Consider the following 23423-nt stretch of genomic DNA (forward strand, 5'->3'; position numbering starts at 1 on the left):
GTTCCCACTGAAAAGCAATTGGCGGATATCTTCACCAAACCACTTGATGCTGCCACCTTTGAGAAATTGAGAGGAAATCTTGGGATTTGCCTCTTTGAAGAAGCATAGCAATTAACGCACGTTTTTGCTCTAACGACTAGTTTTCTCGTAACTACCAATACTGTCGTTATGACATCATCATCAAGGTTGCTTCTTCATAACTCAACTGCTATATAATCATCCCCAACGACCGAATTTCAATCTCACAACCGGTCGTGTTATTTGATTCAGTAACCTCTGTCCTTCCTTGCTCTCAAATTTTCATCAATTCTTTGAATTTGTCACTTTGCACTATTTCTTCACCATGTCTCAAGTCTGAGGAAAGCAAGATCCTATCAAAGGCAAGATTAAGAAGACTTCTCTTGGAGTCAAAGTGATGGGTTTGAATGTGAATTCTTCCACTCAATCCAAGAAGGCTTCTGCAACGAAGAATTCAAGAACCCATGCTAGACAGCACTACAAGTCACGTACCAAAACCATGAATGTTCTTGAAGCACCTGCTTTTGAGGAAGTTTCCAATGAAGACACCTCTGCCAATGATGTGCCCGATGTTGAGGCATCTGTCTCTCAAGCAGAAGCTCGTGTTCCTGATGTGCCTGAAAAGGAGATTTCACCATCTCATGAATCTTCTTCTTCGTCCAAATATTTTGAACCAGAGAATGAAGCCCACCAGGATGTTTCTTCAGAGGAGTCTAGCAAAGCCCCACCGTCTATTCATGAAATTTGAGATGCTGAAGACTCAAATGATGTGCCTATGGCAAGTGTTGCTGCTAGGATAAAGAGGAGAAGAAGGGTTCCTGTTGAAGAAACCCTATCTGTTTCATAGAAGAAGGCCAAATCCACTCCTGCCACCTACACATCAAGGCAAGTGGATCTGAAGAGCAAGGGAAAACACAAGGTTGTGGAATATCTCCATTCCACCGATCGCCACGGTCATTCATCTGCGATCGTCCTGCTTGAATGAGCCTCTCAATCTCGTTCTTCAGGGTAAAGCAATCTCTCGTGTCGTGGCCGGCCGAGCGGTGGTACTCGCACCACTTTGTTTTATCCAACGTCACTCGGGGCGGGTCAGCCTTTTTCTCGCCTTCCTCAACTGCGTGAGTTGCCTTGACCTCTCGAAGCAACTCCGTCAGATGGGCATTAAGACTTTTTCCTGACTCCTCTAGCTGGCGAGGGTCAGCTTGATGCCACGGTCTGCGGCGCTCAAAGTTTTCTCTCCAAGGATACAATGGCTCCTTCGCAGTCTTTTCTCTGTCCTTACCTTCCTGTCCTTACTTTCCTTAGTCCGTTTTTCTTTCGGCGAAGCGTCCCTCAACTCGCCGTCTTTCTCCTTTTTCGCGCGCCTTCGCTTGAAAGCATCATCTTCCTCGTCCAGGATGTAGGTGTTTGCTCGCGTCCGAAGCGGCACTGATCACCATTTTTGTGTTGAAGTATAACAGGTGCTCTTTAGGATCAGCTTTCCCGCTGTATGTCTCAATTACAATATTCTTCATGTTATCTGGTGTGGCAACCTCCCTTACTCCCGCTGAGAACGGCTCAAATTCAGCCACGGCCTCCGCCTCGCGTTCCCCTTCATCCTGCTGCTCAGAACGATAATACTCTAGTTGTTCTTGCAAGTAATCGTTCCTCTGTCGTATATCATCAACACTATGGATCAAGCGCCTCCAGTCTTGGCCAGAGATCGGTGCCTGAGGTGCCTGATTCCCCTCTCCCGAAGCTCCGGGTGAGTGCGTTGGTGATCTCTGTTGCTCCGGTGAAGTCGGCGGAGAAGGTAACGGAGGCGTTGGAGAAGGAGGTGGAGGTGGTGGTGGTGGTGGAGGAGTTAACTGATCGGTTTCTTCACGACGAACTTGCTCGCATCGCGGCCTGCCTCTTACGCGACGTGGAGGCGAGCCGCGCCGCCGCTCCTGATCTTTGTCACGTCGTCGACGACGTGTTTCCATCGATCCTGAATAGTGAACCGAAAAACTTCGAGCGAAAACTAAAAACTGAAGAAAATTCACACGGAGAATTGAACTTCTCCAAATCCAACTGCAATCCACGTAGTCTGGGAATCAAAATCTATCGTTCCCCACAGACGGCGCCAAATGTTCCATCATGAACATTGAGATGAGGTATAGTACCTAAGATGCAAGGAACGTGATGCGAGATTTCTAGAGAGAAGTGAGAGTGTAACCGCTTAGAGAGAGAAAGTAACTGAATTTCAAGCTTGTTATTGCACAAATGAGCTAAGAGCCCCTTATAATTGGTATCCTTCCCCTATTTATAGTTGGGGGAGTTGGACCTAGCGCCTCTAAATCATCCTAATGGGTCAGTTGGGCCTTCGGGACAAGGGCCCAAGTCCCTAATGTAATTCCCGCCTTAAGCCAGCGCCCCTGGGCGAGGGACCCGGGGGTCTCGCCCAGTCCACTAATGGGTTTTTTTGTTGTTTTATTGGTGTGACCCTTGAAGCTTTTTCTAAATCTATCAATTTTGAAACTGGGATTGCTAAGCATTGCTGTGGCATTTAATTGGCTGATCTTTCAAATGTCTGCACCGAATTCGCAATTGCAGCAATTTGTGGAGAACATGATCATGTGATCCATGAAGGTTTAATGATTGGGATTATAAACTTAACGAGGAAAAGAAACTTGAATCATGCACTCACTATAGTGCTGATTTTGGGAAAGACTAAAGACTACATTAAAATTGTTTCAGAGCCAAGATATCTTGCCAGTGCATTTTTTAGGTTAGAGGGCCAGACATCGGTTTTTTTTAAAACTTACATTGGTAAGTAGTAGTCTTTTTGGGGCTATGCTTTCTACTATCTGAAAATGCAGTTAGATGGTAAAATTATCAACTAAACTATGGCAAATTGATGGTGTTCAGTTGTTGGCAGGAAATGGTGCCAGAGATAAGCTTTTATTCTTCATCCTACACTGCAGCTGTTGGGCAATATACGTTGGAGTTTTGATCAAATTTCATGTCAATCTGTGATGCAGGCTTGGGGGTTGACTGTAATATTGGGAAATTATTCATCCCTTGATGGCCGCAAAATTGAAGGATCTTGGTTTTGAGGTTTTAAAGGGAGAATTCAATTGCCTCAAATTGGCCACAGAAAGCATACATAGAGTAAAGATCTCTCATCTTGCAGTATTTTATTTTTGAAAATTGTTTTGATTCACAACTAATAATGTTCCTTTATAGTCATTCAAGTTAACAAAATGAATGCACGGTCTAACACCTATTTTCTATGCACAGTTTAATTACCTATGTTATTGGTTGAGTAGGGTGAACCTAAAACAGGATTGATTGGTACATTAGTTGAGGAACTACATCCGAGAGCTAAGAATCAGAGTAAGAGAGTCCTACAGATAACCTTATTTTAAAATCTTTTATAATTTTATTTTAGTTTGAAGCATCATTTACTAATTGAGTAGTTTTTAAGTTACGTTTTGTTTTTAATATTTGGCATGTAGATTATATTCCACCCGAGTGGCTTTAAAAGTATTTTCCAGTTACCATGGAAGATGAGGTGTAGAGGTTTGTAGTTCTTGACTAAATGTTTATCTCCTCTGTAAAACTTGAAGCTTTGCCCTATCTATTCTCCATACTGAACTCTTATCACCTCTTATGTACTCCAAAATCAATTTTTCAGTATTTAATTTCAACTTCTTGGGGTGCAACTTTGAAGCCTCAACCAATTTCAAAAAAAAATACTTTGAAGCCTCAACCAACATGAGTGAACCACACCACACAATTTTTTTCTTCTTCCTAAAGTAGCTCAAATAAGTGTATGTTTTGAACAAAATTTTAGTTAATATTTACAAACTCTTTGTAGGTTGATAAGTTGAAGAGGAAGCTAAGACATGAAAAGAATGTTCACAGAGTGTTATAATTGCAATGTATCTGATCCATAGATTATAGTTACCAAAGATTATTACCTGTTGGTCGGTCTTGAGTGTCTATCTAATATAACATACATATTCAGATTCCTACATGGAAAGCTTGCCTTTGTGAACTTAAAGGGCCTTACTCATTGGGAGAAACTCTTTGAGTAAACACTTATAATTCTTGGATGCTGAATGTAAGATACTTTTCTATCACTCTTTAATTTCACTACAAGGCAAGGCTTTGACAGTTTGTTCTTTTGAGGTCTAGATTTGAAGTTGATATCATCTTAGCTTGCCTAACATGCTGAATGTCATATACTTTTCCTTTATTGTTATTTTAGTTTCATTTTATTTTTCTGATATGGAGGTTGACAACTTGGTGGCAGCGGCGCTTATGGGGGCTTATGGAAGCTACTCCTTTGGAATAGAGAAGTCCTGATATGTTGCAACCTGCTGAAGTGTAGGAATCGAAGAGGAAGGAGATGAGGGAGTCTCTATTCAATAAGAAAAATGGGCTTCTGCCAGGTAGGATTGCTGACATCTTTTTTATTTCTCTCTTTAAATTAACATTATCTCCTTTAGATGTTAAATGTTAGTACTGAGGTATGATGTTCAGAATTCTTTCACTACCTTCCATCCATTTATTTCACTTGCTTACGTTTCCTTGGCTCTCATGCAGTGGCCACGGTTCATGATGGGCCGTGAGGTGATGACATCGACATCGCTCCCTTAGAAGACATAATTTGCTCTACAAACTCAATCCTACCAATTAGTTTCTGGGTCTTCCTTTATTGAGTTTTCATTATCCACTCAACTTTGTTATGCTCAATGTTGGAATCACATTTCTCTCAACACTCAATGATAATTTAGAAGTCATGCTTACAAGGTTTTACTGCAAGGACTCGGGATGGGAAGAAAACTAGAAGAGTTGTAGAGATTTTAAAATTTATTCTCAATTATAAATTATGATATGTTGTATTTGATTTTCATCATTTTGTATGTATACTTTCAAAGTGTCTTTTTTTTTTTTTAACTTATATATGTTTCTTCAACTTTGCAATATACTATCAAATTATTCAATCAAGAATCAAATAAAATGATACTCCATTCTAATAATAAACAAAAAATAACACAACTTAATATAAACATTCTTAATGGAAATTTTGTTTGGCCTAATTCTATATGGTACAACTCTATCAATGGGATTCTGTAAGAAAGAAAGATTATTGGTTGCAGAAGGAGTGCTTGGTGAAATGGTTAAGGAGGGTTTTGAGGCAAGTGATACGTCATATGCTACTTTAATATATGAATATGCTTGGTGGGGGAGTTTGAAGGATGCATGCAATCAGGCTGTGTGATGAAATGGTGGAAAGAGGATTGTTTCCTAATATTGTTTACAATTCTTTTTATTATTTCTGAAATTATTAAAATTAACTTCAATTTAGAACAATATATTAATATTATTTTGTTATATTTTATATTTTTATAATATTTGCACTTATAGACTTATAGTTAACTTCCTAATATTTTTATTGTGTTTTTTCTTATTCTTTTACTGTTCTGTTTTTTTTAGATCCTCAGCTGGGAGAGCTTGTTCCCAGACCACTTATTTAATCTTTAATATTATCTTATGTCAAAATAATAGTGGAAATATGTCACACACGTATGAAAATTTTATTAACTTCTAAGTATAATCTGATTAATTTAATATTTTTTATTAAAAACCTAACAAGTGAATAAACATTTTACTGGAAATTGTTTATGTAACGCCCCGAATTTCAAGGGTTACGGTAACAATCTGATAAAATAAATATGCAATGTTTTCCAAAAGGATGTATAAACACGGGTATTTTTTTTTTTTCAAATGTATTTCCAAAACATGTCATGCATACTCCCAACTACAAAACCTAACCAATAGAAACAACTCAACAAAAACTATTATGCAATGACACCATGAATCCGACATACTCCCTACGATCTCCACATCGGGGAACCGCAGGAAAGCAATGCATCGGAACCTACCCGAAACCTCAAATATAAATTCCTAAAATCTTTATGCAAGCTTAAACCAATAACGGTAAGCTCTCTAACCCATGGCTCTAGCCTTAAACCCGACTCTACTCGTCGAGTACTCCACTGTCCTTCAAGTCATCATCTCTACTCGCACAAAGGTTAAGCTCCTTTGAAGATTCTCCTTCGCCTAATAGCGTTAATCGCCCAAACAACAAATAACAAACAGAAAGGGTTAACTCCATGCAATTACCACGTATAAAAGGGGAAAGCATGTTATCAAAGTTTAAGTGCGTAACATGGCACATAAGCTAGCAACTTAATTCAAGATAGATAACGACATATATCCAACAACCTAAATTTAATTCAGATATCAACAACATAGATTTAAATCAGATATCAGTAAAATCAACAACATAAAATCAAACCAGATATCCACAACCTCAACAATATAAATCAAATCAGATATAAACAATCCTCAACAACACAACATCAATTCAGATATCAACAACTTCAACAATATAACTTCGAATCAGATATCCACAACTTTAACAATATAAATCAAATCAAATATCAATAAACCAATAACTAAAATCCAACAACATAGGTCAGGTGTTAGTTCCCTATAATGCAACTATATGTTGCTACCAAAATGGATCGATCAATGACGTCTCGCAAGACGGGACAATCACGCGCGACCACACCCACCTCATCGCCACTTAGCGTCACTACGGACGGGACAATCGCGTGGGACCACACCCACCTCATCGCCACTTTAGAACATCTCGAAAGATGGGACAATCCCGCGGGACCACACCCACCTCATTGCCAGTTTATAACGCCTCGAAAGACGGGACAATCACGCGGAACCACACCCACCTCATCGCCACTTAGCGTCACTACGGACGGGACAATCGCGTGGGACCACACCCACCTCATCGCCACTTTAGAACATCTCGAAAGATGGAACAATCCCGCGGGACCACACCCACCTCATTGCCACTTTATAACGCCTCAAAAGACGGGACAATCACACGGGACCACACCCACCTCATTGCCACTTAAGGACCAAAGCCTATATGCCAAGTCAGTCAACAACAATGCCCAACAAATGATCAATTCAGAGTAACCACATGTTATTCCTATTATCAATGAATATAAATCAACTCAATTGCATACCAACTCAGTTCAATGACAGAAACCAGTAAACGGCCGAAGCCTCTAGAAAACATTTTCCCAGTTCAACATAATAATCATAATCATCTGCCAATCAATATAGACATCTTCATCTCAAACACAGGCAGTGCGATAAATACATGCAAGACTCAAGGACACTCTAAAACTGAGTTACCCTTACCTTAGCCAATTTCTCCATCCAAGCTCAACATCCCAGTCCAATCCAAAATAAAGCTCCCGAACCCAGCAAGTTCCCCGGGTGTCCTCCTCAGTTGTGAAACCTCACCAATTGCTCCAAAGTCTTTTTCCTCAGCTCAACTCGTTCCAAACCTTAAGCAAAATATCATTGCTTAGTCGCTAAGAAACAAAACAACTAATAACACTATCAAAACCCGAAAAGAAGTCTTTGAAGCTCTAGAGTTCGACATTTAGGCACGAATGGACAATAAGACATGTTTTCGCTAAAATGCGCATAACTCGAGCTACAGAACTCGGAATGACACGAAACCAAAGCCAAAATTTCGACAATCCAAAGAGCTACGCTATAGCTCAGGTCAGAGAGACCCAAAAATTATTTTTGGACACGGTACCGTAACAAACAGGTTTCGGCCACTTTAGAAAATAGAGTTTCCGAACTTTTTCTTCGATCTAAATCAATTCCTAGGTATTCTTAGGCGATATCTAGGCCAGGGAAACTCTCAGGAAAAAATTTAGAATTCGAAATGTGACTAGGGGTATTTTGGTCAAGATTTTTAGCTCGGAAACTCAAAATCGGAATTTCGAAAAATAAATTGGATGAGGTTGATACCAACAACGTTTATGACGACTAATCCTACTGACGCTAAGCTCAATCGAGAGTTTTTGATTCAAAAAGCAAGGCTTTCTCATAAAAATGGGTATTTCTACAGAATTTGGTCTCTGCGGAGATTCGGCGAGATTCAACGGAAAACAACTGGATATTCATGCTCTTGGGCATGCAGGGGATAAGTTTAGACAGTGAAATCAAGGTATTTGGACATTTTTACAAAAAGCTCAAAACTTTGAGCACAGAAAGACATAGAGAAAAACGACAGAATTTACGATCAGAGGTAAGGAATAACATCAGTACCTCGAGGTCTACGCGTAGCAACGAACAGAGCGACGATCAGGCAAGAATCGGCAAAAATCTCTCCTCCTCCTTCTCCTCTCCAAGCCGCGGCCTCCAGGGGTGAAAATGGTGAGGATTTTTGGTTTTTCAAGCTATTTATAGGAGAGGGAAAATGCGGGAAAATAAAAATTTCGCGATTCCGATTTTTCCTACACATTCCTCTGTGAATTATAAGATAGAATCCGGCGACAGAATTCCAAAACTCGAAACAGGTTTCTTGGAATTTAAGCAAACGATTCACTAACAGTGTTAATCGATTTAACCCAAAAAGTTACTTTTTGCAGTTGATGTCGGAAGAGAAAACTTCCTTCTGAAGAAAGGTCTAAAACATCGAAAGAAATGGGTGTTCGCGTGTGGAATCTTCGTTTGAAGCTCTGAATAGAAAAAGTCTTCATCGACAGTTTACTCTAAGGTTCTTGAGCTATCAGGGATTCAGTTTCGGCAAATTTCTGAGAATTGAAATCGATCGTTCGTACATTCCAGGGTTCCGTGTCGAAACACTCGTCAGGGAAAGGAATAAGAGAAATTCTGATAATCATCTGAATATTTTTGAATTCCGCTTCTACAGTGCTATAAGAGCGGATTAGCCTTTTACTAACGCTTTCGCCCTAAGGCGGAAGTGAATAAAGCTCGTTCTATAACCTATAGCAACTATAGTACTATTCTTAGTCATTTCCTGAACTTTCTCCTTCATAATACTAGTGCAAACATCAACTACAAGTCAAGTTCCTCTCACGCTTACACAAAATCTTATGCGTGAGTTGGAAATTAATTATTTATTTAATTCTAAAATCCTGGGTCTTACAGTTTAAACATTTCAATTATTTTCGTGCAAAACATTTAAATTTAAATTGCTACATGGAAATTTACAATTTTATGAAATTCTTTTTACTACTTTTTAAATTGTAAAAATTTATAATATTTTAAGTAGTTTTAATAATAAATATTTATATTGCATACTCAAAATGATATAGAATAACTCCCTGTGTACGAGTCACTAATTTAGAAAAAATCAAATTAAAAAATGCACTATTCAAATAAACCAAGAAAAAATAACACAACTTAATAATTATAAATATTACACATGCATCACACAAAAAATATAACCAAGTTAAAAATATGAGGCTACAAACTGAAACATCAGATGCAGAGATTGTTGATTGTTGAGCTAATTTTTTTTTTCATAGTGGATATTAAGCATAGGAGATGAAAACGGGTAAGCAAAAAGAAGATGAAACTACTCTGGACAGGTAGTAGAAGATATTTTATTTGACTCATTCAAACTGAACTAAACTATCTAAGCAGCAGCCAAGGCGCGTGTTTAATTTCTCAACACTCCTCCTTGCCTTGGAGGTTGCAGATGCCCTTCAAATCTAGCCTTTGGAAGGGCCTTTGTCAAGATATCAGCATTCTGATTTTTAGTCTTACAATACAACAACTTGATTTCTCCTTCTCTTTGCATCTCCCTTAAGAAGAAGAACTTGATCTTGAAATGCTTAGTCTTCTCATGGAAAACAGGATTGCTTGAAATTGATATTGCAGCTTGATTGTCAATAAAAATTTGTGTTGGCTCACTTTTCTCCATGTGTAAATCAAAAAATATTTTTCTTAGCCAAATGGCTTGATTCACAGCAGTTGTAGCTGCTACATATTCTGCCTCAGCTGTACTTTGAGCCACTACATCTTGCTTCCTTGAACACCATGAAAACACACCTGAGCCAAGACTGAAACAGTAACCTGCTGTACTTTTCAAGTCATCAACTGAACCACCCCAATCACTATTAGAAAATCCATGAAATAGAAAACTCCGAAAGTGAGTGTACATAATGTCATAGTCTACAGTCCCCTTAACATATCTTAGAATTCATTTGGGAGCTTGGAGATGTAATTCACTGGCATAGTGCATAAATCTTGACAACACACTCACTGAAAACATGATGGCGGGTCTAGTTGCAGTCAGATACATTAGACAACCAATTAGGCTTCTGAATTTCTGCTCATCTACCTTATCAGCTCCATCATCTTTGCTGAATTTTTCCTTTTGATTCATTGGAGTGGTAGTGCTACTGCAATTCTCCATGCAAAACTTTTTGAGTATTTCTCTAGCATATTTTTTTTGGCATATGAAAACAACATCTTGATCTTGCTTTACCTCCAGACCCAAAAAGAAAGACATCAAACCAAGGTCTGTCATTTCAAATACTTGGAGCATTTCAGCTTTAAACTCCAAGATTAACTTCTCTTCATTCCCTGTTACAAGCAGATCATCAACATAGACAGAAACTATGATTACATTAGCATCCATCAATTTCACATACAAAGTGGCTTCACTGGGACTTTTGAGAAATCCGAGTTTTTGAAGATAATCATCGATTCTGCTGTACCAAGCCCTTGGGGCTTGTTTAAGACCATACAAGGCCTTTTTTAGTTTGTAGACCTTCTTCTCATGTCCCTTGACATGAAATCCTTCTAGCTGCTCCACAAATATCTCCTCCTGCAAATAACCATTTAAGAAAGCAGATTTCACATCTAAATGGTAAACTTTCCAACATTTATGTGCAGCCAAAGCTAGGAGCATTCTGATTGTATTGAGGCGAGCAACCGGAGCAAATGTTTCTGAAAAATCCACTCCGAACACTTGAGCATAACCCTTCACAACCAATCTTGCCTTGTATTTATTTATAGAACTATATGCATTTAGCTTAGTTCTATAAACCTATTTGACTCCTATAGGTTGCTTGTGTTGAGGTCTGTCCACTAGCACCCAAGTGTCATTTTTTTCAATCATATTTAGCTCCTCCTTCATTGCATCTATCCAATTTTTGTTCTTCTCAGCTTCAATGAATTATGCAGGTTCCAAGACACTAGCTACATTACTCCTTTCATAAATTTCATGTAAAAGTCTTGTACCTCTGACGGGAAAGTCATCTATATCATCATCAATGATATGTGGAATTTATGGAATTTGCTTCTCCATTGACTCCTCCCAGCTCCATTGTTTGTTCTCCATGAATTTGACATCTCGGCTTACAAGAATTTTCCCATTTTGAGGTTGAAAAATTATGTACGCTTTTGATGTGCTACTATATCCAATGAAAACTCCAGGATCTGCCTTCTTATCGAGCTTGTCTCTTTTAACTTGTGGCACGAAAGAGAAACAAAGACAACCGAAAACTTTAAAGTTATGGAAATTTGGTTTGTAACCAAACCAAGCTTCAAATGGAGTTTTCCTCTGAAGAACTCTTGTAGGCAGTCTATTCAGCAAGAAGATAGCAGTATTTGCAGCCTCTGCCCATAATTTCTTTGGCAGCCTTTTTCATGTGGAAGACACCTTGTTATTTCCATAATGTTTCTATTCTTTCTTTCACTAACTCCATTCTGTTGCGGAGTATAAGGTGTTGTAAGTTGGTGCACAATACCAGCTTCTTCACAAAACTTGTCGAAAGTATTATTTTTATATTATGTCCCATTGTCTGACCTTAGTGTCCGCAACCTGCAATTACTTTGATTTTCCACTAGTGCTTTATATTTCCAAAATATATCAGCAACCTCAGCCTTGGATTTGAAGAAATAAATCCAACAAAACCTGGTATAATCATCAATAAATGTAATATAATAGATATTGCCATTTAAAGATGGTGTTCCCTGAGGTCCTCCAACATCCGTATGCACAAGCTGCAATTTTTGCGTTGCTCTCCATGCTGTTTGCGGAAATGGTGTTCTGACTTGCTTGCCATATTGACAAGCTACACAATCATCAAGTTTGTCTTCAAGTCGTGGTACAGCTTTCACCAAAGCATGTTTCTGCATGTATTGAAGTCCAGCAAGATGGAAATGTCCGAGCCTTTTATGCCATAATTAGATGTTGTTGCAGGTACTTGAAAAAGCTATTTGCTCTTACTCCATCAGATTTAGAGTATAAGTTCTAGCCCTCATTTTCACTTTAAATAAATCATTGCCTTTGGCATCCTGAATCAGACACCATTTGCCTTCAAATATAACTTTGAAGCCATTGCCAGCCATCTGTGCAACACTAAGTAAATTCTGGTCAATGTTAGGTACATATAAGACATCAGAAATATATTTTAATCCTGCTATGCTTTCAATAGCGTCTGTTCCTTTTCCTTTGGCTGGGATAAAAACATCATTTCTAACTTTTAGGTTTTGTCAAGCTCTTTAAAAAGAGTTTCATCAGGAGTCATATGATTTGAGCAGGCACTGTCTATTAACCACAAATCACTAGAACTGTTGCTTGTTGCAAAGCATGTTGCTGCAAAGAGTTTCTCATCTTCTTGTTGCTCCATAGAAACTTTTGCCTCGATTGAAGACTTGTAGATACGCTCTACATGTCCAAGATTGCCACACCTTTTGCACTTGATGTCAGGCCTCCACCAACATCTGCTTGGAGAATGGTTTGTCTTTTTGCAATATGTGCAAGGTGGAAAAGACTCATTCTGTTGTATGTTGGAACTTCCAGGTTTGTTGTACTTTTTCCTTTTGTTATACTTCTCATCCATTCCTCCTTGCGAGTTGTTTGCCAGAAAAGCATCCTCTGCTGCCACCTCTTGTCTCATCATTCTTCTTTGTTCTTGTGCTTGTAGGGCATGTAAAACTTCTACCAAGGTGATCTGTGACGGATCCTTTGTGTTCTACAAAGATGCTATAGAGGCTTCATATTTTTCAGGCATTGTTACAAGAATTTTTTGCACAATTCTTGAATCTAGAAATTTTGTGCCAAGTAATCTTACCTTGTTGGCAATGCCAAGAAATTTGTCAGCATATTGTTTGGCTGTCTCGGACTCCTTCATTCTTTGTAGCTCAAACTCACGTATTAAGTTCAACACTTGCATGCTTCGTATTCGGGCATCTCCTGCATACTCTTCCTTAAGATAATTCCAGATTTCACTTGATGTTTGGAGGGTCATGATTCTGGTGAAAATCGTTTTTGAGACACCAGCAAACAAGCAAGCCAAACCTTTGCCTTCTTGGTTTTTCTTTCCTTGTGATTTTTCATCTGGGCCACGAGGGGATTGTTTGGTAACGAAGCAATTTCATAATCTTCTTCCACAGCTTCCCAGAGGTCTAAAGCCTCCAAGTAGGATTCCATTCTCACAGCCCAAAGGTCATAGTTCTCCCCATCAAAGATAGGAAGAGCTACATGTGAAAAACTTGATTCGACATCCATAGCACAGGTCCCGTAAGAAGTAGCTCTAGATACCAATTGTTGTTTTTGATATATTAAAAAGTAGCAGAAGAGAAAATTGAACGGTATAAATTTTTTGATATGAGGCAGCAAAAGCATAATACTTTATTGAATCACAAACTTGAATTTAAATACATCTTGAAAATAACTGATAAGAGATAACCTCCTTAATTTAAGCTAAATTCTAGGGGCTGTTACTTATAATTAAAAACAAAACATAAACTGATCTCTCCACTAACAGCTAGTAGAAGATATTTTATTTGACTCATTCAAACTGAACTAAACTATCTAAAGCAGCAGCCAAGGCACGTGTTTAATTTCTCAACAAGTTTCTTCAAATTACTGTGAAATCACAATTTTCCTATCTTCCTCAAGTTGTTTCTTGAATATTACCAGTAGTTTCTCATCCTGTAAAGAGTCACAGAATTTCAGATGACATAAACCACGATATAATGAAACTAATACTCCCTCCGTTCCTATTTATAAGAACCAAATGGAAAGTGCACTTGGTCCTTTTTATAAGAACCAACTTGAAGTTTGTGGAGAATTAATTATTTTTGGACAAGAATGCCCTTATTTAATTGAATTTCTCTCTATTTCTACTTGCTATAGCATTAATGATGCATATAAATTAAGAATAATGGGCGGAGGGTAACTTTGGAAAGTTGATATAAATTGAGAACAAATTTAATGCAATTATCTAGATTAGCTAAATTTTTTAAAGGGTGTGAAGTGGTTTTTATATTAAGGAATGGAGGGAGTAATAGATATACTTAAAAATTACCTTAGGTGGCTGTATAGACAACACATTAAAGGGCTTGTAAATTTCACCATCTTTTGATGTCTTTTGCCCTTTATTCATAGAAAAAAGCTGTGAACAATTATGAAAATGAATTCAATAAATTTGGGAGGAGATAACGTTGACATCAATTTCAACCATGAAAAAATTCAACGACTTTACATTTATCAACATATTAGGGGATCTAAGTAGAAGAAGAAGAAGAAACAAGAGTGATTTAATAGAAGAAAAATTTGAAACCATGGAATACTATTTTTGAACTAACGCAAAAAAATGTAGAAAGATAGGAATCATTTGTTGGAAAAATAAAAGATGGAGAATATAGAAAATGAGGAACTCATTATTTCTCCACACGTGCTACATGAGATGGTCTTCCATTTATAATGATAAACACATAACAACTACATAATTACTCAATTAAAAATACTTAACAGACTGGTAAATGCTTAGTGGTTACATAACAAAGAATGATGGCCCTTAAACACATAATTCTCCTTAATGCATACTAACTCATGACCATTCATTTTTTAACCTTTATTTTCTAATTATTATTAACTTTATTTCTAACATCATTACCAACTTAGCAACGCAAGCAAAGTTGAAAGTATCATTGTCTGTCAAACATGATAAATAAGAAAAGTCAAAATGATGCAAATCAGTAGGAGACTTTTAGAATATAAATAAAAATTAAAGCTTACTAGTTGTCCTTTCGACTGAGCTTTGTTTTGCCCACAAATCAGTACTATGGGGCCAGATAGCAGTTCAAACTTCTCTTGGACCTTTTGAAAAAACTCACTTTGGATTGACTTAGGAACTGATTTATGCAAACCATCTGGAAAATAGACAATAAGTGGTTGTTTGGAATGTAAAACCTGCAAAACCAACAGTCAGTCATGGTCATGTCTACCTATTATTATTATTAATCCAAAATTGGTTTTGGTTCCAAAAATTGAAAAATACCACCTCACATAAAGCCTCCATTGCTATGTAGCAATCCTCTGATGGAGCATCAAGATCATGCTCAATGTTGTTAACATCAGTCCAACAAATTGGTGGCTTTATATTATCAACACTTTCCAGCTCATCCTCATTAATATCCAAAATGACAGAGACTCGATCTCCATTAACCTCATACACCTCTCCTCTCTGACCATAAGCTAAAGGCCTGCTGCAATACATCCAAAATTGGTTAAAATTGGATAAAAGCAATACCTGCATGAGATATAAATAATTCTCATTTGCATGTAATTTACAGTGTTTGTCAATAAAAAACAATCTAACAGATAAGCTTCAAGGAATATCAAACGATAATGGTAACCGTGTCATGAGATAGCATCACTAAGTAACCATATATAGTGCGATGCTAGAAACCCATATACTATTAGAGAATAGAGAGAAAGTTAGAGCAAGAAAGTTAGAGAGAAAAAACGGTTATTACAATCAGAATACCGGGAATGGCCGCCAAGAAGGAAACCTCTAGTGTGAACTGTGAAGGATTCCTCTTCTCGCCGATCGATGCCTCCGATCCCCAAGCCTGTGGGAGCTTCTAATGGTAGTGTTCCCCTGTTTGAAACGACAACAAATACGGCTCTAACCAGGAAACTCATCTCCTACAAGGATGCCTTGGAATTAATGGTGGGGTGAGGCTGTGTCACCACGGAAAACAGATTGGGATAATATTGAGTGATTTTGGTGTTGAATATCTGGAGCAGGATCCTTTATCTGACGGGATTTCTGAAGCGATTGAGGATCCTCTATGCCCGGAAATCACCATCTCGAAGGAGGGACAGAGAGTTTGCAAGCCATGGAGGAGGTCTGTGATTGTCAAATTACTGGGAACAAAAGTGGGAATCAGATTCATGCAACTCATTGCCAAAGCGCTGGCAACCTAAGCAAGCTATGGAGATAATTGACCGAGAAAACGACTATTTCTTGGTTAAATTTGTTGATAAGGATGATTTGAGTAGGGTTTTTGATGGGGGGCCTTGGCTCATAGCGGATCACTACTTGGTGGTTCAACGGTAGTGTCTTGAATTCTTCCGCATGGAGGATGATTTAAAGAGAGTTGCTGTCTGGATTAGGATGATATGGGGAAATCTTTGGAAATTGATAAAACAGAGGGGTGTGGATGGTTCCTTCTCTACAACTAGGGCAAAGTTTGCCAGACTTTGTGTGGATTTTACGAAGTATTGGTATCTAGAGTTAGTATTCACAAGAGAAGGCTTCCAGTTGAGAATGAGGGGTTACATTTCGCATACTTTCATTGTAGCCGTTACGGACATAAGGTGGGCGCTTGTAACCTAACTGCAAAAGAGATCATGAAGGAGAAACAGGTGAAAACTGCACGTAGTAGAAGCTTGGGGAAGAACTTTATCAAGGATTCTGCTGAAGAATTTGGGCCTTTGATGCTTGTTCAGAAAAATAGGAGACCAAGGATGGGGCCTCCTAGGAACTCTAGTGCTGGGCAGGGTGGTTCTGCGAGAAAGAAGGTTGCAAGGTATGATGCTTTGTATAATAAACTGCAGATCTGAGCACCAAAGGTGTGCTGGGAGGTACTTCTGAAGTTAAAGGCTCTGTTCAGGGCACTGTGGCAGGTGCAATCCAATCCCTCTTGTAATTCCTGAGCAATCTTCTCCAAAAATAATGTGCAGGGTTCTATTGGGTTTTCAAAGAAGGTTAAGGGAAGAAGTGGTGGAAACAAAAAATCTAAACATGGTGTTCTGCAGGCCAAGTCTCATATGGCTTTGAGTCAATTCTCAAAAATGGCCAGGGATGTAGGATTGAAAAAAATGTTGGGCAATTTGGCAGGGCCTAATAGCCCCATCAAGGCCGTTGTTAAAGGCTCAGGATCTGGAGTGGAAATTCATGACACAGACTTCTTGGATTGCTTAAACTCAAACAAGGAAAATGTGGACAAGATTAATTAACAATCACAAACGTCCCCTGCAAAAGGTAAGCCTTCCCGCCAATCACGTCTCAAACTTTATTCCTCACGCTTCACTGCCTCACACCACCACTAGGGGTGAAAATAAGACAAGCTGGCTTTGCGTGGCCCAAGTCTGGCCTGCATTCTCTTTCTGTGGCCCAATCTTGACCTGTGGCCTTTCATCAAGCTAAATTTTAAGGTTTGTCTTGGCCTGTTATAAGGTCTGGCCAGCCTACTTAAAAGTCTATTTAACAGATAATTTCAAATAAAGAAGACCAATAAGTCAGCACGCTAATAGGCCACGGGATAATATGTCTTTATATATCATTGCATTTCCTTTTCAAATAATAAAACTTGCATATCATTGCTCTCACATAATACTATTTATATTATCGATAAAAATAATATTACATAAACAAGTCGGCTTATCAAGCCAAATAAGCCTTTTTTGAAAGTCTGGCCTTTTTAGTTAATTAAGCATTTTAAAAAGTCTAGACCCAACCTTATTAACAAACAAGCCAAGCCAGGCCCTGACGAGCCAGGTTGTAGACCCTTGACAGGCCGCTTGGCTTATTTCCACCCTTAACCACCATATTCAAATGGATCAAAGTTGAAGGTTTAATTTGGGTTCTGTTAAATCTGATAAATATTTCTTGTGTCAATTCATTGATAAACTTCTACAATATATATAGATGTAAAAAGATATCAAAAACTATATCTATCTAAATCTAAAAGATATAATCTAAAAGATACTAATCTATAATAGAAACTTATATTTGAACCATATCTCTATTTCTAAACTGAATCTTAATAATAATATTCAACACTCCCCCTCAAGCTGGAGCATAAATATCTAATGCATCCAGCTTGTTACATATGTATTGTATCCTAGGACCTCGTAAAGACTTAGTTAACATATCTGCAAGTTGATCCCTAGATTGAACATAGGAAGTCTTGATGACACCTGAGAGGATCTTCTCTCTGATAAAATGGCAGTCAACCTCTATATGTTTGGTCCTCTCATGAAAAATTGGATTTGAGGAAAGATACAAAGCTGAATGTGCATTCTTCTGTGAGAGAGATCAATTGAGTTCTGAAATGGGTTTTCTTAGAGCTGATGACCTGAGGAAATATCTTGGGGTACTTCTCCACCATATAAGAGTCTAGTTTCCAAGCAAACTTTTCAGTATTTGACCAAGAGAGCAAATAGGAGGTTATATGAGTGGAAGATGAGGAACCTCTCCTTTGCTGGAAGACTTAATTTCTCTAATCTGTTTTATCATCCCTACCTACATATGTTATGCAAACTAACCTTCTCCTTATGTCTACTTGTGGTAGCATTGATAGGAAGGTCAGAGACTTTGTATGGGGAAATACTAACAATAGCAGGAAAATTCATCTGCTATCTTGTTACAGAATTTGCTGCCCAACTTTACAAGGAGGCCTTGGGCTTAGATCTGCTAGGGAAGTCAACTTGGCTTTCATAATGAAGGTAAGTTGGGGAATCTGTACTCATAATGATGATTTGTGGGCTCAGTTGCTTAAGTCTAAGTGTATGGTGCACTCCCAATGTTCTCAAACCCTAAAAGTAGCTCTAATTGGTGGAGAGGGGTTTTCCCAGCTGGAACTTTGTTGGGTAGAAGATCATATGGAGGCCTGGAATGGCTTGAAGGCCAGGTTCTGGTTAGATCCTTGGCTGCCAGACTGAGGTATTTTGCAAGGTCAGGCACTAAAGGAATTGACTAATGATGAGCTAAATAAGCGCTGCAATGATTTTATTAATGAAGATGGGAGCAGGAATTTTGTGTCTCAGATGGATTGGCTGCCCCCTGAAACTATGAATCATATCATGGCTGTATCCTCCTTCGAATGCTGAGGATGAGGATGCAGGCCTGGAACATGACTTCAGATGGTGATTTCACTGTTTAATCTGCTTATGCCACTCTATCAGATCCGGTTCTTGATGGGGATACAAGGTTGTTTAAAGTTGTGTGGAAATGGAAAGGGCCTCAGAGGAAAAACCTCTTATAGAAGGTTATGAATGATATCCTTCGTACTAATACTAGTAGGAAAGGGAGACACTTAACAGATATTGCTGACTGTCCCAGGTATTCGGGTGCACACATTTATAGGGAAGCCAACACAGTTGCAGATGCTTTTGCAAAGCATGGTTTGAGCATGTTATCTTCGTTTAGGATTCCGTTCATGTTTGATGTTTGTAATACTCGTTATGTCAAGGATTAATCCCTCTTGTTTTTGGGCTTTTAGCCTCGTACGATCATAATTAAATAAAAACTAAATAACCATATATAGGGGGCAAGAAAAATAAGAGGAATCATTTTATTACCTATCATCAGCTGTAACTGGAATATATGGCCCAATGTACTTCACACGGTCGCCTAAAAGCAGTAATGTAGTTAATTACATGAATATAGCTAATGCAAATGGGAAAATCAAAGTAAATATCCAACAAGATGATTTATTAAAAGTTTGCACCATCATTCAATATCACAAGTTCAAATTATCGGCTTGCGGCAAGTGCCTGTATTAAAGTTCTGCTTGCGAGTAGACAAACTACAAAGTACAAAATAACATATAACAAGTTCATGATATGTAAGATCAAAGTTACCTTTTCTTAGTTGACATTCAAATTTATCATCGAACTTGCCATCATTAGACTTGAAAGTCTCAGACTCTCCAGAGGTTATCTGCCATTAGAGAATGAGATATCAAACCATCTATTGCAGCTTAATGAGTTCAAAGCTTCTATACTCATCTCATGTACACTTGAGAGCTATGCACAGTGATTTTTAATGATAGTCCAATAGTTAGGGTAGACTGTATCCCTCTATCTAGGAAAACCATAGGCTAGATTATTGAGAGATTTAGAGGTAAATAACCTATATATAAACTTAATATATGGCAAAGCAGTATGACATAGACTGATTTGTATAATGGGAAAAGGCATGGTTGTTGTTGTTGTATAAATTGTGATCATTTAGAAAGGAAACTTAACAACCTGGGCTAGTAATAGAACAATACAAAAATAGAATCGTTGTGCAGACACAATAAAGCTAAACATTGGGTGAGTTTTGAAACTAGCAAGCAAATAGATAGGCGACATTAACACTAGCATCAGAATGCCATTTTTAAATATCCATTATCTTAAGTTAAACTCCATGCTCTAATTAAAAGCTTCCCTGGTACTTCATTTTACTACAGCCAAGAAACTTAAAAGAAAATATATCATTACTCATAAACAATTACTAATAGCCTATACACCTTCGGCAATTCTTCAACATTATATGGGACAAGTTTCTGAACAGCCGCTTTAATTTTCTCAACGACTGCTTCGGCAGAAGCCTCTGCATCTTCATTTTCACTAGCATCTGACTTGACATCGGAATAGGTCGACCACCCTTCCTCATTCTCTGACTCCAGAGAACCTTCCTCCCCAGATATATCCTGCGTAACAATGCAAATCATGAAAACATTTGAAAGCACCTAGCAAGCAAATAGATAGCCGGCATTAACCCTAGCATCAGAATGCCCTTTTTAAACATTCATTATCTTAAGTTACACTCCATGCTCTAATTAAAAGCTTCCCTGGTACTTCATTTTACTACAGCCAAGAAACTTAAAAGAAAATATATCATTACTCATAAACAATTACTAATAGCCTATACACCTCCGACAATTCTTCAACATTATATGGGACAAGTTTCTGAACAGCCGCTTTAATTTTCTCAACGACTGCTTCGGCAGAAGCCACTGCATCTTCATTTTCAGTAGCATCTGACTCAACATCGGAGTCGCTCGACCACCTTTCCTCATTCTCTGAGTCTGACTCCAGAGAACCTTCCTTCCCAGATATATCCTGCGTAACAATGCAAATCATGAAAACATTTGAAAGCACCTGGCAAGCAAATAGATAGCCGGCATTAACCCTAGCATCAGAATGCCCTTTTTAAACATTCATTATCTTAAGTTACACTCCATGCTCTAATTAAAAGCTTCCCTGGTTACCTGGTACTTCATTTTACTACAGCCAAGAAACTTAGAAGAAAATATATCATTACTCATAAACAATTCACAGCCTATACACCTTCGGCAATTCTTCAACGTTATATGGGACAAATTTCTGAACAGCCGCTTTAATTTTCTCAAGGACTGCTTTGGCAGAAGCCTCTGCATCTTCATTTTCATTTTCATTTTCACTAGCATCTGGCTCTTCTTCACTACTAGCACAATACCTAGCATCATTGTCATCCTCATTCTTTGACTCCAGAGAACCTTCCTCCCCAGATTCAGCATTATCATTGTGTGACAATAAATCATCATCAATATCCTGCATAACAATGCAAATCATGTAAATTTTTGCAGTCTAGCTAGCACCAATACTATTTAACTTAAAAACCATTGGATAACTTGTAGCTTCTTCCACAACTTACATAAGGAGTAAGGATGCTTCTATCAAACACCAACAAAGGAACTTGTAAATGTTGTGCAAGAGCTCTAACTAATCTCTCCTGATAAAGCTCAGTGCCTGATGATAAAATGACAATATAAGACATTCAGACTCAACAGAACTTAGAATAAAACAAGTGAGGTATAGATGTTAATACTTAATAATATAGCATCCAAAACACTATTAGTTCATTTTACGTCAGGTTTGAAAATCAATTACTCAAAATCCATTTTGATCGAATTTAAACAGTGCAAGCCTTTCCAGCTCAAATAGGATGTTCGCTCTCAATTCGCAAGTAAGAGAAGGGGAAATGCTTTCAATTTGGAAAGAATAATAGATTCTGAAAGTGTGTGTGTGTGAGAGAGAGCAGCCTTGCAGATAGTTTTTTTGTCTATAGGGAAATGAATGATTCTACTTCTTTAGTAGAGGATACTCTCTGTTTGATTGAATTAAATTTAGAGTTTTAGAAAGAGGGTGACAAAGAGTATATTGCTGGCAATCATCTTCATAGAGAGATTGCTTAAAAGATGGTGTTTTTTATTAACAGAAATGTAATTATTTGACAGTTGATAAATAAGTGGAATAAATAACAGACCGGGAATACTCTGAAGCAATATTCTTCCACTTGAAGATGCAAGGCCAGTACCAAAAGATGAAGCAAACTTATTATATCTCAAGTGTGAATCAGCAAATTCCACCAGAAGACTTTTTGTATGCTCACTACAGATGGAAACATACAACAACTTAATTCCACATTAAGATAAAAAAAAATATATATATATAAAAAGGAATAATAAGTAAGTAATTACTCTATGGGATATGGAAAAGTGTCCCAAGAGACGTTAATGTTCTCCCACGGAAGAATTCTTGTCAAAATCTGAATTTTAAACTTATCTCTTCTTGTCAAAACCGGTGATTCTCGCCTGAGCCATTCCTGTTGATGCTGCTGCACCTGAGACTTGTTTTGTTTATTTATACTTGCATCGATGTAAGCATGTAACTGAGTACACCTTTGGCCCAGACCAGAAAAAGTGTGTCCAGATGAATCTGAAGCTAAAAGATGCCATCTCCGATGAGTGCACAGTATTCTCCTCAAGTACATTGAAAATTACGTACTTCTTCCAAGCCTAATTAATAAAGAAAAACACATGTCAACTAATTTTATTGAAAAAAAATACTATTAAACGTTTAGTAATTACTATTAGAAGGTTGTCAGAACACCTTGTAGAAAAGTGAAGAAAGGGCAGAGGCACGGTTGTGGTAAAATATGACCGGCGCGGCCTGATGTCGTCGGAGGGGGGAGGTAGAAAAAATATCCTATGATTGGAATGTATCAAATATAACAGACCGGGGTTAGGTGGGAAGCGAGGTCAGAGCTGAGTTTTTGGTGCTTGAATATTGGAGTCGTAAATTTGATTCTAGGGTTGTGAATTTTGATTTAGGTAGTGTTTGGCCCAACTTTTTTTTCAGTTTAAAAGTTCCTTAAAAGTAAAAGTTGGGCCAAACAGTTTTTTAAAAAAGTTCCTAAAATTATAAGTTACTTATTTTTTATTTTTAAGAAGGAAAACATAAAAAAAGCTCTAAAAATAAAAGTTAATCTGAGTAACTCTTTTTCTAAGAGAAAAAGTTTGATGCACCGACGGTGTAAAGTTTTTTTACACCGTCAACCAATCAGATTTCAAGGATATGCCACGTCAATTAATGAAATTAAATAAAAAGAGATATTTTCTCACATCCTTGAAATCTGATTGGTTGACGGTGTAAAAAAACTCAAAATTAAACT

The 23423-nt window shown here is 37.8% G+C and overlaps 2 protein-coding genes across 8 annotated transcripts; both read right to left on the reverse strand.

Annotated features, from left to right (window-relative positions):
• Positions 1 to 5744: 5744 nt before the first annotated feature.
• Positions 5745 to 23079, reverse strand: LOC130745343 (uncharacterized). 7 transcript variants are annotated; one of them, XM_057597526.1, is made up of 13 exons: positions 22862 to 23079; positions 22450 to 22767; positions 22236 to 22360; positions 21624 to 21718; positions 21278 to 21520; positions 20861 to 21049; positions 20455 to 20637; positions 19802 to 19880; positions 19520 to 19571; positions 15210 to 15411; positions 14945 to 15118; positions 14232 to 14318; positions 13491 to 13855 (listed from the first exon to the last, which is right to left on the reverse strand). In XM_057597526.1, exons 2-13 carry the CDS (start codon positions 22740 to 22742, stop codon positions 13787 to 13789), a joined length of 1791 nt encoding a protein of 596 aa, XP_057453509.1. In that variant the 5' UTR covers positions 22743 to 22767; positions 22862 to 23079; the 3' UTR covers positions 13491 to 13786. The 7 variants fall into 7 exon arrangements, with proteins under 7 accessions (XP_057453514.1, XP_057453509.1, XP_057453510.1 ...); XM_057597527.1 differs by having other exon boundaries at positions 14232 to 14299; positions 15210 to 15414; XM_057597525.1 differs by having other exon boundaries at positions 15210 to 15414.
• On the reverse strand, positions 11874 to 13352 carry LOC130745344 (uncharacterized). Its single transcript, XM_057597533.1, has 2 exons — positions 12993 to 13352; positions 11874 to 12893 (listed from the first exon to the last, which is right to left on the reverse strand). The coding sequence occupies exons 1-2, from the start codon at positions 13167 to 13169 to the stop codon at positions 12402 to 12404; spliced, it is 669 nt and encodes a 222-aa protein (XP_057453516.1). The 5' UTR covers positions 13170 to 13352; the 3' UTR covers positions 11874 to 12401.
• Positions 23080 to 23423: the final 344 nt, after the last annotated feature.

Source organism: Lotus japonicus, chromosome 3 (genome assembly GCF_012489685.1).
Source record: "Lotus japonicus ecotype B-129 chromosome 3, LjGifu_v1.2".
Taxonomy (NCBI): Eukaryota; Viridiplantae; Streptophyta; class Magnoliopsida; order Fabales; family Fabaceae; genus Lotus; species Lotus japonicus.

Coding starts and splice junctions, on each gene's coding strand:
- LOC130745344 (XM_057597533.1), bottom strand. CDS start 13,169: ATGACCCTCCAAACATCAAGTGAAATCTGGAATTATCTTAAGGAAGAG. Junction 12,894..12,992: donor TTCTTGGCATTGCCAACAAG/GTAAGATTACTT, acceptor GCATCTTTGTAG/AACACAAAGGATCCGTCACA.
- LOC130745343 (XM_057597525.1), bottom strand. CDS start 22,742: ATGTACTTGAGGAGAATACTGTGCACTCATCGGAGATGGCATCTTTTA. Junction 22,361..22,449: donor ACTTTTCCATATCCCATAGA/GTAATTACTTAC, acceptor TTCCATCTGTAG/TGAGCATACAAAAAGTCTTC. Junction 21,521..21,623: donor GAAGCATCCTTACTCCTTAT/GTAAGTTGTGGA, acceptor ATTGTTATGCAG/GATATTGATGATGATTTATT.